The sequence below is a fragment of the Lucilia sericata genome, unplaced genomic scaffold (assembly GCF_015586225.1).
Source record: "Lucilia sericata isolate MDLA Ls3-8-SP2 unplaced genomic scaffold, ASM1558622v1 Contig001214F_arrow, whole genome shotgun sequence".
In the NCBI taxonomy this organism is placed as follows: Eukaryota; Metazoa; Arthropoda; class Insecta; order Diptera; family Calliphoridae; genus Lucilia; species Lucilia sericata.
The window spans coordinates 107,682-123,362 of NW_023995174.1; the positions used below are offsets into that span (position 1 = coordinate 107,682).

The window sequence follows — 15,681 nt, forward strand, 5'->3', positions numbered from 1 at the left end:
CCGTTAAATCAGAGAAAAACTTCGTTAGTTTTTTTAATAATTTATGTAAAAAATCTGAAAATACCAAGCATTTTGTAAACAAATATTCTTATATAAATAATAAATAATTGGTATGCATGTACCGACTTAATATAACAATTATATTATTTCTATTAAATATTAAAAAATATTGTTTTACATTTACGCTTTGTAGTTAACGCGATAAACTAAAAAAATTCTGTTCCGGAACATTTTATATGAAAAACCCACATTCAGATCTAAAAAAAATGAATACATTTTTTGGCATAACTTACCGACTCTAAACGGCTGCGATTTTCATAATATTTTAACCAGGTGTAGCAAACTTAATTTAAAATTGTTTGGTGTCAAAATTATTTTTTCTCATTTAGAATATCTTCGCATTATCTATCAAAATTTTAGTTTTTATATATCATTCGAAAATGTTTTTGGAAAGCTTTCAAACGATGTATAACATAACCACTTCCATTAACCCATAGAGCGCCATCTCGAAAAAATGTGATTTTTATTTAAGCGATAATGATGTGATTTTCCTAGCCCATTTAATGCCTTAGAATTATTGAATTAAAAACTTAGTTTCAATATTTTTTTAAATTAATTCATTTATTTTAGACGTTTAGTTATTATATTCATATTTAAATTGAAAAATATGATTTGCTTAAACCAATTTTCATCAAAATCCTACTTTTTCATTCGATATATTTATATTATGAGACCCCAACCAATTAAAATATTTATTATTAAAATATAATTTTTAAATACATAACTGCCTTTTTGTTAGGAATTTTTCTCAGTGGGATAAAATAAAAGAAAAAATTAAAAAAAGTGAATAATTTTTCGCCTGCACCGGTTTGTCAGAGAATACAACAAAAAGCTCATAAAACTTTTTAATTATTTCACAAAATGTGAGGAATTTTTCTCTGTGAGTTAATATAAAAAAAATTAACAAAAGTGAAAAATTATTTGAAAAAATCGCGAGATTATTTCAAATAATTTCTCGCCGGCGGCGCTTTTCAAAAGAAAACAACAAACAGTTTATAAAACTTTTAATTTATTTCATAGAATCGCATCCTTTATCCATCTGCGACGCTTTTTAACCCATTAGTGCATCACGTTTATCGTAAGTCTACACTTCAGGATTATATGTATTTATGAAAGTCCCGGTCCTTACTTTTCACAATAAAAAATATCAAGATATAAACATGAAGAATTTTAAAATTGGGTTTTACTGTAATGCATTTATATAACATTTAGAAAACTATTTTTTGTTAAAAAATCACTTAAAAGTTATTATCATTTAATAAATACTAACATTAAAACTACATATATTTTCGGCATTTAAAGGGTTAACACTATGTTATAGACACCAAATAAAAGCTAATTATGTTTTCTATATAATACTTTGGAAATGTATATGTGCTTATATCGGCCACTTTTCGAATTATGGGCACCTTTACAAAAAAAAGTCATGTTTCAAAACCCTTTTCTAGCTTTTGGCACTCAATGGGTTAATAATTCATACATCATCTGAAAGGCTTTTCCACGACCTTTCATATCATGTTATTTTTTTACAATCGGAAAATCCATTCCCGAGATTTTTAACTTTATATATACTGTTTTTGAACGTCTTTAACTCCATAACATTAAGAGAGCAAACCAAAAAAATAGTATCGTTAGATTCCGTATTAAAAGTACTATCAATGGAAAAAAAATTAAAAAATTTGGAGCCGTTTAGAGTCGTTAAGGAGTTCAATTTTTTATATTTACTGTGATTAACTAACAAAATTCTGTTCCGGAATGCTTTTTATAACAAAACCCACCGGGCGGCAGCTGACTACAACGTGTAAATCTTAAAAATGACTCCGCTGGAGTAGAATTTTCCATTTAAAACAAACATTTTTTCAATCGGAATATAATTTTTCCATAAATTTTTAAATTTTTATGTTTATTTTAACATATTATCTCCACAAAATTTAATATTTTTGTGTATTTTTAATAAAATAAATATACACAAAATATTTTCATTAAATGAATTCGCCGCAATTATTGTTTTTGACAACAATGCGTAAATGCAAAAGCAAATTACATGGAAAATTTTGTTGTTGACGAACTGCCACCACCTTATGTGAATTCGCCTTGTTCTATAACTTCACAAACATGCAGGGTGCTCAAAGTAAATTAATAAAGTAGCGACACGAGTTGTTGTACAACAAACGTCTACAAAAACCACAGGCAATATGTTTTTGTTCGAAATACTCACTTGTCAAAATTTGTTTACAAAAATGAACCAATAATTAATGGAAAATATGGCATTATTGTTGTACTTTCCAAAAATATGTTGTTATTTATATTAAAAGTCGCAGAGTTTTCTTTATTTTTTAAAAATTAGAACATTTTTAAAAATATTATACACTTAAAATACACTTTTTCACATTAAATACAACAAATTACTCAGAAATTTGTACAAAAGCAAGCGTTAAAATGAAAACAAATATGGCAACATAAACATTTTTGACAAGTAAGTCCACAAATAGCAAGTTTAAAAAAAATAGTCAGCTGTTCAAATGAGTCTACTTTATAAATTTACTTTGAGGGTGCTCTTATAAGGTGAAGTCAATTCAACAGCTGATCACTCATTTTTTTATTTGTACATCTATCTAGGGATTCATTCTATTTTTAGGACAAAAAATTAATTAATAAATTTTATATTCATTTTAATCCGTAGTAAATTTATGCGAAATACTCAAAAATTGCACAAACTATTTGTCTTAAATATGCATCTATTTTATCAATTATAGGGAACTTTTTACTAATCAATTGAGAGTACAAACATCCCACAATTGTAAAAAAAATATTAAAACTCGATTTTATCATAGATATCTTAATTTTTAACAACTTTCCGTGGTAGTGGTTGGTCATATTTATATAAAGATCATTATATATTTCTTATACGACACTAGTAGAGACCTACACGGTATTATAAGTTCCCAATATTGACTGATAAAAAATAATATGTATATAATTTGTAATTTTGCTACAACTTACAATTTTGTAATCTAATACTAATTTTTTGTTATTTTAATTGATAATTTATTTACTTTTTTAATATTTTATAAAAGGTTTATAAAACAAAATTTCCATACAAAATACCGTTTATAAAATAAAAATTTTGTTTGTGAATAATTTTTCAATTCATGTATAATTTTTAATAAATTTTATCTTATAATACATATTTACTTTACGTGAAGAGATTTTTGGGCATGTCGGATTGTCTTTTTGTAAGGTAAATTAAAAAAAAAACACGGTGGCAAAATGTAAATTTTTTGAAGTATCTACTTTTGTTGTTTTTGTAGAATTGACATCACCTTATAAGTGCACTCTGCAAACATGCTAACAAAACGCTACGTTATAATTAGGGTTCTATAAATCGACTTTCGAATAATCGAACAATCGACTTTTTGTCGAAAAAAGTCGAAAAGTCGAAGTCGACTATTTTGTTCCAAAAAAGTCGATAACTCGACTATCGTCTATGAAAAAAGTCGAAAAGTCGACTTTGTAAATAAAAGTCGAAAAAAGTCGAAAAGTCAAAAAATTCGAAAAAAGTCGAAAAGTCGGAAAAAGTCGAAAAGTCGGAAAAAGTCGAAAAGTCGAAAAAAGTCGAAAAGAGTCGAAGAGTCGAAAAGAGTCGAAAATTTTAAAAAAGTGGAGAAAAGGTCAAAAACTCTAAAATAGTCGGAAAAACTCGAAAAAAGTAAAAAAATAGTCGAAAAAAAGTCGAAATAAATCGAAAATAGTCAAAAAGTCGTAAAAAATCAAAAAGTCGAAAAGTCGGAAAAAGTCGGAAAAAGTCGAAAAAAGTCGAAAAAAGTCGGAAAAAGTCGAAAAGTCGGAAAAAGTCGAAAAGTCGACCATTTATAAAATACTAAAAGTCGAAAAGTCTAAAAGTCGACTTTTAAATAAATGAAAAAGGTCGAAAAATCGACTTCATAAATGGAAAAAATCAAAAAGTCGAAAAGTCGAAAAAAGTCGGAAAGTCGAAAAAAGTCGGAAAAAGTCGAAAAGTCGACCATTTATAAAATACTAAAAGTCGAAAAGTCTAAAAGTCGACTTTTAAATAAATGAAAAAGGTCGAAAAATCGACTTCATAAAATGGAAAAAGTCGAAAGGTCGAAAAGTCGACTTTTAACTAAATGCAAAAAGTCGAAAAGTCGACTTTTAACTAAATGCAAAAAGTCGAAAAGTCGACTTTTAACTAAATGCAAAAGGTCGAAAAGTCGACTTTTCGTTTCAACTATAGAACCCTAGTTATAATACGTGGACAGCAACGTTAGGGTAACTCTTCCTTTAAAGAATGAATAAATTCGAATTGGTAACCCTTGTCGTTCGAAATTTCTGGTTTTTTTTTTCGAAAATAATATAAGAATTTGACAATCAATGATTTGCAAATAGAAAATTAAGAAAAATTAAAACGAACGGTTGATAGATAACAAACATTTAAGTTCAAGTGTGATTCAATAACACCAAGAAATAGAAAAAGGAATATTAAAATTTTTTAGTGAATATTTTATAAAAATTCAAAGCATTAAATATGGTTAGACGTGGACGTTCTGCAAGCCCCCCACCAGCTACAAGAAGGTATGAAAATAAAAATGTGACAATTTTACATTGACAAGTTTTTAAATGTTATGAAATCAGAAATTACTAGAAATATCTTAAAATAATATTGTTGACGAAAAAAGAAAGCATAACTGTTTTTAATGTGAACAATTCAACAAGAAGTTCGATCAATGTTTTAAGAATGATACATATTTCTCAAAATGATGAAATTACAAACAGAAAAACATCAGTGCTATGCTAGTACAACTGTTACATAACCTCATACTTACGCTTTGTGCAGCAAAATCAGTGTCACCATTTTGGCATTTTTGCAGCTAGATTTAGCATTTTTGATTTAGCTGTAAAATTTTAATTTAGCATTTGGCATTTTATTTAGAATTTTTATAAAATATTTTTAGCAATTTTAGCTTTTTTTGCAATTTTAGTATATAAACAAAAAAAAAAAAAAAAGACAAATTTTTGCAAAAAAGATTTATATTGGAAATAGGTTTAACCGGAAAAAATCAGAATTAAATGTCTACCCAAACCATTGCTGTAAAATAATGATTAATAATCGTAATCATTATTAATTAGATTATTTTTATTAAAAAAGTAAAATTAATGATTAATTAACGATTATTTTCAGTTTTTTTTAATTGATTACGATTAAAAATAATCTAAAAATAATCAGGGATTAATTGAAATTAATGAAAATAATCAAAATTAATAAAAAAATTAGTTGATTATTTTCAAGGATTAATTTTGATTATTTCCCATATATTTAGTATAATTTCCTCCCAAAAAAAACTCTAAAAAAATTTAATTATTTTTCCCGTAATCAGCTCAAAATTACGGATTTTTTGAGACCCATTTCGAAAAGATTGCAGTATTTTTTTTTTTAACATGTACTGAGATCAAAATTTTCAATAGAAATAAACTTGGTAAAATGATTGTTTTTAATAAAACAGTCATATAATTGAATAGTGTCATAACTTGAAAAATAGTTTTCCATTACACTTAATGTAAAAAGGTAGGATATTATACTATATATATTGAAATTATTCAAAAATAATCAAAATTCTTGAAAATTATTAAATTAATCATTTGATTATTTTTGGTTATTTTTGATTATTTTTATTAATTTAAATTAATCCTGATTAATTTTAGCTTAATTTTAATCGTAATCAATTAATAATCAGACATTATACCAGAGAATTAAATATTCATTACGATTATTTTTGAAAAATAATTTAATTGATTAATCGTAATCGAAATTTTACAGCTATGACCCAAACACAAGCAACAAGAAATATGAGAAATGTAATAATTTACACTGTAATTCAAAATAGTGCAAAAAGATTCATGAAGATAAATAACTTAAAATTACGCCAATACAAGTGAATACTTTAAAATGTTGCATTCTAAAATATTTTTCTGGAACCCAATGCTTTTTTTAAATTCGAGGTGATAGAAATAATTTAAGAGATTTCATATATTTTTACAAATACGTTCAGTACGCTATTTTACAAACTAATACTTTTTGTTTGCTCACGGAATGAACATATAATTTTTGGAAAAGGCTATGTATGACGGTTAATTAACAAATTTTATTTTTTCCTATACGAAATAAAGAGGTTTTAATTTTGATCATCCTTCAGGAGTTCTTGTTAATTTATTGAAAATAAGTATTGAAAAAAATCAATAATATATAATTAAGACTTTCTCATCCTACTTTCTGTTCTTTTTATTTTTACCAAATTTTTAGTAATTTTGTATTGAAAAAAATCAATAATATATAATTAAGACTTTCTCATCCTACTTTCTGTTCTTTTTATTTTTACCAAATTTTTAGTAATTTTGTTGTTGTTTTTTTTTTTTAATTAAAAAAAAATACATAAATATCGAAATTATTATTGACAAGTTATTTCAGAATTACGAATTTGAATATATCTCTCAATTTATTTCATACATTCTCATATATATTTTTTCGAAAAAATCTTGGAAGTATGAGTTATAACCTGACATCTAATCACCGAGATTTAAAATTATTTCAACGGAATTTTCATTTTTTTTTTGTGACATGAAAACCATTTTTAAAGTGTTTTGAGGAAGACATAAAATTGTTTATATAAAAAAAGTAAAACTACACCATTTCAAGTTTAAATTGAGAAAATCCAAATTTGTATTGCGAAAAACCAAAATGAATTTCAGAAATCCAATTTAATGTTGAGACATAACAAAATTAAATTTAGGAAACAAAATTAATATTAAGAAAAAACAAATTGAAATTTGAAATTTCAACTCAATATTGAGAAAAAACCAATTGATATTGAGAAATCGAAATTAATATTGAGACAATACAAATTGAAATTTATAAAATACAAAATGATATTACGAAAACGTAAATTAATATTGGTAATAATAATTTTGTATTGAAATTTATAACATTTTAAATACATAAAAGATTTATAAAAAAAAGTATTTTCAAATAATTTCATACAAATTTTAAATATCTCATTATCATTTATTAATTTCTCAATTTTAATTTGTAATTTCTTAATATAATGTTGGAATTCTGAATTTCAATTAGTGTTTTCTAGATGTTAATTTGCATTTCTTAATTTAATTTAATTATTTATCAATATTAATTTGGACTTCCCATTTTCAAATAGGTTTTTCTCAATATTAATTTAAATTTCTGAACTTTAATTTGTATTTTCCAAATTTTAATTTGTAATTCTCAATTTGAATTTGTATTTTCTCAATTTAAACTTAAAATGGTGTAGAAATATTATACTTTTCCTTCCGAAAACACATATAGGTTTTATACCATGAGCAACTAGTGTAATTAATAGAGTTTTAATCTAATTTTTGCATTCAGAAATATTTTAAAGTTAGAGACATTACATATTGCTGAATTTACAAAAAATTTTAGCATTTCTGTTTATCTTAGTACCACGGAACTTAATTTTTTACCCTACTCCACTATACTACGTTTGAGTATACTAATCGGTTAAGAATCATTTCCTGAATCGATTAAGCCATGTCAGTCTGACCGTCTGGTAGAGGTGGAAATTTTCAAAACAATAAGCACGTATGCTTTTTGGTCCAATGACAAAACCTTTTAAAAATGGTTAAAGTCCGTCCTTTATTTTACCTAGCCGCCATACATATACAAATGTATAAAGCCTTTCTCAAAAAATTTGTTTAAATATATCGGAACCAAGGTGCAATTCAACATAAATGCTTTATTACGAAAAATAAATCACATTTTATACTCATATCTGGGGTTGTTTATGATATTGTCAACCACGGCAGAATATACTTTCTTACTTGTTATAAATTACGATGAATTACAGTTGCAAATTAATATGAATTGTTCATGAAAACACTTAAAATATTTTAGCATTTTTTTGGCATTTTTAAATCAATTTAGCATTTTTTCTAGCACTATTTTGGATGGGATTTAGCCGCAAAATTTTTAAAGCAAAATAGTTTAAAGAAATATCTACACTGACAAGCTAAATTATTAGCACAGAAAGCAATAAAACATTTGTTCGTTTTATTGGTCACATTGAAGAGATTTTTTTATAAAGAGCAATAAACAAAATTACACTGGTCTGCAAAAACAAATTTTTTTCGCTCCTTTAAATTTTAATAGCTGATTAGGATAGACTTATTGCTCCTGAATCCAGGCGTGGTAACAAAAAAATTTTATCAATTCTACTTTGTTTTTTAAGTTACTTAGTTTCCAAAACTAAGATTTATTTTGCCTGTAATTAAAAATTATACAACGCCATCCCCAATTTTAGCTAGAAAAATCTAGCTCATATGTTCCAAAGTTACAATTTCAGTTTTTATTTTTTGGTTCTCCACCATAATCAAAATTAAAAACTTAGGTTAAGGTAACACGATTGCACATGGTCAATATGCACCTCAAGAAAATACTGTAACTCGGTACAGTTATCTGACGTCACACATCGGCCAATGCGGTTTGAAACGTAAAACTCTCGAAGGCAGGGCAAAAAGGATGGCCTGATTACCCTTAAGCGATAATGGCAACGACGCACGACGGTCTACCTCCACCCAGAGCTGAATTACGAATGTCAATTCTACTTTATAAAGTAAAATTTTAAAATGTGGATAAAATTGACAAACAAAAAGTAAAATTTACTATAAGGATGTCTGGATGTATATAAGTTATTACTTTGCATTTGTTTTTCTGTTCATTGATGTTTCACGGCAAATAGACCAACAAAAATCTGCAAGCATGCCTGAACATTTTCCGTAGTTTTTTCTTCATTTTTATAATATCTCTTGGTAGAACCCTTCGAAATTTTCATCTGATACTGCACCAAGATTTTCAAGAAAAAATGTGAGCCCAAAAAATTAAGTTTTAGTGACATATTTTGTTTAAAATATAAAAAATGCAGAGAGCATTCCCTCATTTTTTTCATTACAGTTTTCAGCTCTTTGTTTTATAATAAAAAAAATTTTAAATCTACAAATGAGACACCTGCTTGCTCATCTTCTACTTCATTGAAGTGTTCTAAATACTTACAGTGACCAGATTTTGGAAATGCAAATAGATGACATAAAAAAAAGGAAAACATTTGTTTACATATTTTACAGAAAAAATAAACTATTTATATTACATTTAGATTTACTTATACCCAGCAAAAAAGTAGTAAATGCATGGGTTTAACTGATAATGAACTGGTTCATATTTAGGTGAAACATGCATGTCTTTAACATTAGCGTGTCATTGGCGAGCATGGGTTCGTATTTGGAAAAATAATTCGTCATTAAAATGAGTGCTTATAAACAATGAACATTTTATTATTTTGTTTTTAATGCGAATTTTCATTGGTGCACTATATTTATTTTCAAATGCATTATTGAAGGTACTATGAATTAATTTTTACTATTTAAATTATTTTTTTAGCGTGATATTGATAAAAATTATGTATGATAACAAAATAAAACATTAATGACTGATTTTAAAATGCATTAAAATACCCATTATATTTTCAAATCCGTTAAATAGTCAGTCAACTTGGTTTTTTCCTTTTCGTATTAAGATTTAAAAATGAACTTGATATTACTTATTTTAACAAATATTATATACAAAAACCTAATAGAATTAATTTTATTTTTAATATTTACTGGTTTAAAATTCACGTTTCATTTAAATCCTAAGAGAATACCAAATTACAGTGAAATATTACAATTCCTATATTATAGTTACATGAGTGAATTGGATGCAATTTTTCATGCGTTCACTTATGACAAATTTATTAGAATATAGGAATGTATTTAAAACGCATTATATTGAAAACGTACAAAAGAAATAGTGAAAGTATCCCTTCTTCTTGAATAGCTTCAAAATTTTTTTGCTGGGTAGGTAAATACAGTGGTTTCCCGGTTTGACTAAAGATACAATGTATTTGGTTTAAAACATTTTGTTTATACTAGGGATGCCAAACGGAACTGGCTTTTACAAATCCCGGGATTCGGGATTTTGAAAATTTCAATCCCGGGATATTTCGGGATCCCGGGATTTTTCGGGATTACATAAATTTAATTATTTTATACATGAAAATCTTAATCATGTTTGTGAAGAAAATTGTTTAATCTTGTGGAAATTAATCGACAGAAGATAAATTTAAATTAAAACAATCCAATAAATTTCAATTCTTAAATAAAAACTTTTAGAATATCATAATTTCAGAAATTTGATAACTACATACATACTTCTCAATAAAAACAATTAGAAATTACATGGCCAACTATATGATACCCTACACCATGGGAATATTTTAAAAATTATTTATTTTTCATAAAAAATTTATTGAATTTTACCTTAATTCCGATGTATGTAAGCAATGAAAAACTAAATTTCTAAAAGAAGCTTTATGTGGAAGCTAGGGTCAAATATGGGCCGATCAATGTCATCGCGATACTAATGGTTATAAGTACATTTTTGGACGTTTAAGATATTTTTTAAAGGGGGGTTCGTATGGGGGCTTGAAATGCAAAACCTTCTAGATATCATTTTAAAATAAATTTTATATTTGATTGCCGAAAGCAAATAAATATTCCGGTATGTAATGGAATTCGAACGATTTGAAAAGGTATGATGAATTTCGATCGAGGAAAGGTTTATTATTTTCTTGCAAAATACTACAGACAACAAAATACTTTCCGTCTAAAAGAATCAATTTAAAAAATGTAATTTGTATGAAAAACAGCAGAAATTGAATAAAACACAATTTTTATACCCTACACCACTTTAGTGGGGACGGTATATTGGGTTTGTGCTAATGTTTGTAGCATACAAAAATATTCGTCCTATACCCACCTTAAAGTATACCAATCGGCTTAGAATCGTTTTCTGTCTATGTCCGTCCGTCCGTGTGGCTGGCTGCCTGTCCATGTAAACCTTGTGCGCAAGGTACAGGTCGCAATTTCAAGATAATTGGATGAAATTTGGCACACACTCTTTTTTCGGCCCAAGAACGAAGCCTATTGAAAATGGTTAAAATCGGTCCATTATTTCACCTAGCCCCCATATAACAGAACCCCCTAAAAGGGCTTCTGAGCTCATAGTTATGTTAAATATACCTGTATATTGATAAAAAGCGGCACCACTAAGTTTTTTTCTATATCGTTTGGCGGCATTCATAGCCGCAAATATTAAACTTTTTTTCAACCGGGAACTGCACTTGTTCCCAAAAACCATTTGGCATTTAAGCACTTGTAGTTCTGTTACCTCATTTTATCACGATTATACATATGAAATATAAAAATATAATACAAATACCAATAACAATAGTAAAACGACAATTGCAGTGCCCTCCGAACCGTAATTACAGAAACATCGATTCCAAACACTTCTTTAATCCCTACAGCAATCTGTATTATGGAACTTTTTATTTTTCTTAAATACATAGGAAAATAACGAACAAAAATATCGTTTGTAGACTGATCGTGTAATTAATGTTAATATTTACTGAGACTTTTTAGTTAATACAAATATAAAATAAAAGTAAACAAAAAAATCAGCAAATTGGTACTATCATCTTTAGTACCAGGTGTACTTTTTTTAAAAACCGATGTGTTAGGTTAATGTTCAAATCAAAGATTAGAGTTTCCTCATTAAAATCTATAGGAGAGAGATAGTTTGTATAAAACCAACTGAAATCTCTCATATGTCGATTTATAAGGGCACTGGGACATGTTCAATATATATTGATCAATTTGAATCACGACCCATTTTAATGGATTGTATTAATCAATCCTCTCTTAGGTATGCTACACGTTAAATATTTATCACCTCATTAATGTTAATATTTACTGAGACGTTTTAGTTAATACAAATATACAATAAAAGTAAACAAAAAAAATCAGCAAATTGGTACTATCATCTTTAGTACCAGGTGTACTTTTTTTAAAAACCGATGTGTTAGGTTAATGTTCAAATCAAAGATTAGAGTTTCCTCATTAAAACCTATAGGAGAGAGATAGTTTGTATAAAACCAACTGAAATCTCTCATATGTCGATTTATAAGGGCACTGGGACACGTTCAATATATATTGATCAATTTGAATCACGACCCATTTTAATGGATTGATTAATACCTTAGGTATGCTACACGTTAAATATTTATCACCTCAGTATTTGGTATGTGGGTTGGCGGATTAATAACACAAATTTAGGAAAAACTAATATTCTTTTATATTAAAAAAAAAAACAATTTATTTATTTTTCCACATTTTACAAATGTATCGTTATTGATACCCCACAGAAAATTTTCAGAGTACTCGGAATTGTAACCAATGTTGTGTGCTTAACTTTGTGTTACTTATAATTTGATTTACTTGTATATAAAACCTGGATATGAAGTTTAAATTTTTAATAAAATTTTTTTGCATTACATCTTAATATACATGTGATACATGATGTACTTATATGAGAACAGAAAATTAAAATATAAAAAAATCAAGTGTGCTGTAATTTAATCAACAAAAAATGTTTCATTTATTGAAAAATATTTTTTAGATCAACATTTTTTCAATGTTTGGATGAATTTTAAGCTAAATTTATTGCTTAAAATTAGGATCATGATCTAGCAATAATTGGAATGGCCTTATACTTATAAATGAATTTGTAGATACATGTATTTGGGTAGCATTTTTAAAAAATATACATATTTAGATACTTCTTAATACACATGTATTTGAACTAGAAAGTTGTTGTAGATACATTTTGATACACTTGTGTTCCAGCTAGAAAGATGCTGTAGAAACAATTTTTTTAACTGTTTTTTTGTTATAAGTAATATAATTTGTTAACTATAACTTATATATGATATAAGGACACAAAGAGGAATTCATACTCAATATGAATTGGCCAAAACTAAAACAACTTCTTAATATGTACATACTTTTAAAATTAATTTCTAATAAGAATTTCATAGCATATCAGTAATTTTTTATAAGAGGAGCATAGCTAGGAGTCATTGCGGACATTATACGCTTTATTTGACAATGTGAGATGCTGTTCCTTGCATGCTTTATCCTATCAAGGATATTCTGCCTAAAAGTCACTCTGTCTCCAATTCGATGAGTCTGAACACAATATTGAAGAATTCGACATGAAAACCTCTGCTGTGAAAAGATTAATGAATAGAGTATTTCGTCATATGAAATCCAAAAAGCCCTAAGTCACATTGAACAAATTTTTCAGGAGAAGCAAAAAACCGTCTAAAATGATAAATAAACCAAAAATGTTCAACATTTTCTCAAGTTAAGCTTATTTCTTATTGACAAATTATTATTTGTTTTTTTGTTTTACTTACGGAGATATGAAATTTGCGGTTTTTGTTTTACTTACGGAGATATGAAACTTACGCCCTTGAGAATTTGTTTTTTCTGAAACCCAAAGGGGCGCAATTTTAAGGTAATTTTAGAACATAACCTTTTAGAATTTCTTTGATAGAGACGTTGATTTTAATTGTAGGAGTGTAAAATTTAGCAGGAACATGTATTTTTATACGGTGCACCATAATCAATCAAAAAGTCGATTTTGATTTTTTTTGTAACTTAGGGCTTTTTGGATTTCATATGACGAAAACCCGGTGAATTAAGAAATAAAATATCAGCTGATTGAACACCACGTGGGTTCGTTTCCCACCAGAGACCAGAGGCACAAAGTATACAGAGGTGTCACTTTTCACAATTCAAATAGTCTAAAATTAGCATTTGTTTGATTTTGAAATTGTTTTGATTTGATTGAAAGAGAGAAAAATAGGTTTTTGCTCGTGACACCTCTGTATACCTATGCCAGAAGAATACCCGTTCTAGCTCTATTTTTATATCACATTGATAAAAAATATGTTTTTTCCCTAAAAAAATAAAGTCATGCACAAATATTTGATTTGTTAATATGTATCTTTTTTTAGAGCGGCTCCAGCTCCAGCACCTACTCCTAATGTTCCTGCTCGTGCAGCTCCAGCACCTCCACCACCAGCTCCCATGCAAGCTGCCCCATCAGCGGTAGGAGCTCCACAGCAACCGTCCATGTTTCAACAAATGGCCGCAACTGCAGGAGGAGTTGCTGTTGGTTCTGCTATTGGGCATACTGTTGGTCATGGTCTCACAAGTCTTTTCAGTGGCTCTGATAAGGAAACAGCGGCACCTGCCGCAGCTGCTCCCGTTGCTCAACCCCAACAATACAGTGGTATCGCTCAACCTAATGAACCACAAGGACCATGCAGCTGGGAAATTAAGCAATTCTTACAGTGTGCTCAAGGACAATCAGATTTAACTCTGTGTGAAGGTTTTAATGAGGCTTTGAGACAGTGCAAAGTTCAACACCATTTGCAATAGATGCAGTGTTACATAGTTAAATATTTATGGATCGAGTATTGTTTAAGATGTTTTAAGACTCGAAAACAACAACAAAAAACACGCAAAATGTAAACTAATTTTATTTTGTTTTATTTTTAATTAGAATTATTATAATAACTTTATGTTTATGTAAAAAAAAATTCCCAATAAAATCACTGGTAGCAACAGTAGTCATCAAATAAATAGATTTAAAAAAGCTAAATTCTCCCCTATTATGTAAGTCGTTGTCAAAATTGGTGTCGACAACTACTTCCATACATACATAATAGAGTGAATAGCGTTTATTGTTGGTAGATGTCCTATAGCTTTTTAAAATATGGTAAGATGTTTTTCATAAAAGCACTAGCTACAAATAGTTTTAAAAATATTCGTTATTATATACTACAGTTGTTACCAACACTATAAAAAAAGTTAACTACTTTTAATGAATTTGCACCAAAATTTAAGCACTTTATATAAACCAGTTTTATGAGAACCAAAACCTCCAAAATTTCATGAGTATGGTCCATAATTGATCATTATTATTAGTTGACCACCGTTCAATGCTTCTTACAGAAAATCAATTTATTGTCGAATTAGTTACCAAAATTTACAAAATTTATCTACACCAAAATGTACTGTTTAAAAGGATTGAGATGAATCCGAAACTGGATTTTCGAGATATGTTTGAAGAAAACTGATTTTTAGGCATATTCAGACGTTATGTTATCTGAAAGTCTAATCTGTCGATTTTAAATTTAATAAACAGCCATAAATAAAAATGCCTTTGAATGGCTTCGTTTCAAAAATCAAATTAAATTTTCCTCGATTTTGTGATATCATACCATTTTAGAAAGTTTTTGTATCTGTTATCACAATGCTGCAATATTTTTTTTAATTCCATCTATATATCTGCGACATTTAAGATTTGAAAATCATGCTTTATTCCTATTTTAAGAACCAATAGGAACAAACAAGAAGAAAATCCTAATTTCGCATTTTTATAACGTTCCTAAAGTGTATTACGAAAAACCTATTAAATACTCTAAAGCATACTTTAAGGAGCTATAGAAATATTAAATAAAATTGTGTTTGCAATGTTCAATACATCTTACAATAGTAACCGATTTAAAATATTTAAGTCTTCTGATTTTTCTATTAAAAAACATGAGAAAA

At 27.5% G+C, this 15,681-nt stretch overlaps 1 protein-coding gene across 1 annotated transcript; it reads left to right on the forward strand.

Annotated features, from left to right (window-relative positions):
* Nucleotides 1-4,371: 4,371 nt before the first annotated feature.
* On the forward strand, nt 4,372-14,736 carry LOC119610501 (coiled-coil-helix-coiled-coil-helix domain-containing protein 10, mitochondrial). Its single transcript, XM_037965748.1, has 2 exons — nt 4,372-4,653; nt 14,079-14,736. Exons 1-2 carry the CDS (start codon nt 4,607-4,609, stop codon nt 14,503-14,505), a joined length of 474 nt encoding a protein of 157 aa, XP_037821676.1. The 5' UTR covers nt 4,372-4,606; the 3' UTR covers nt 14,506-14,736.
* The last annotated feature ends 945 nt before the right edge of the window (nt 14,737-15,681 follow it).

Coding starts and splice junctions, on each gene's coding strand:
- LOC119610501 (XM_037965748.1), top strand. CDS start 4,607: ATGGTTAGACGTGGACGTTCTGCAAGCCCCCCACCAGCTACAAGAAG. Junction 4,654..14,078: donor CCCCCACCAGCTACAAGAAG/GTATGAAAATAA, acceptor ATCTTTTTTTAG/AGCGGCTCCAGCTCCAGCAC.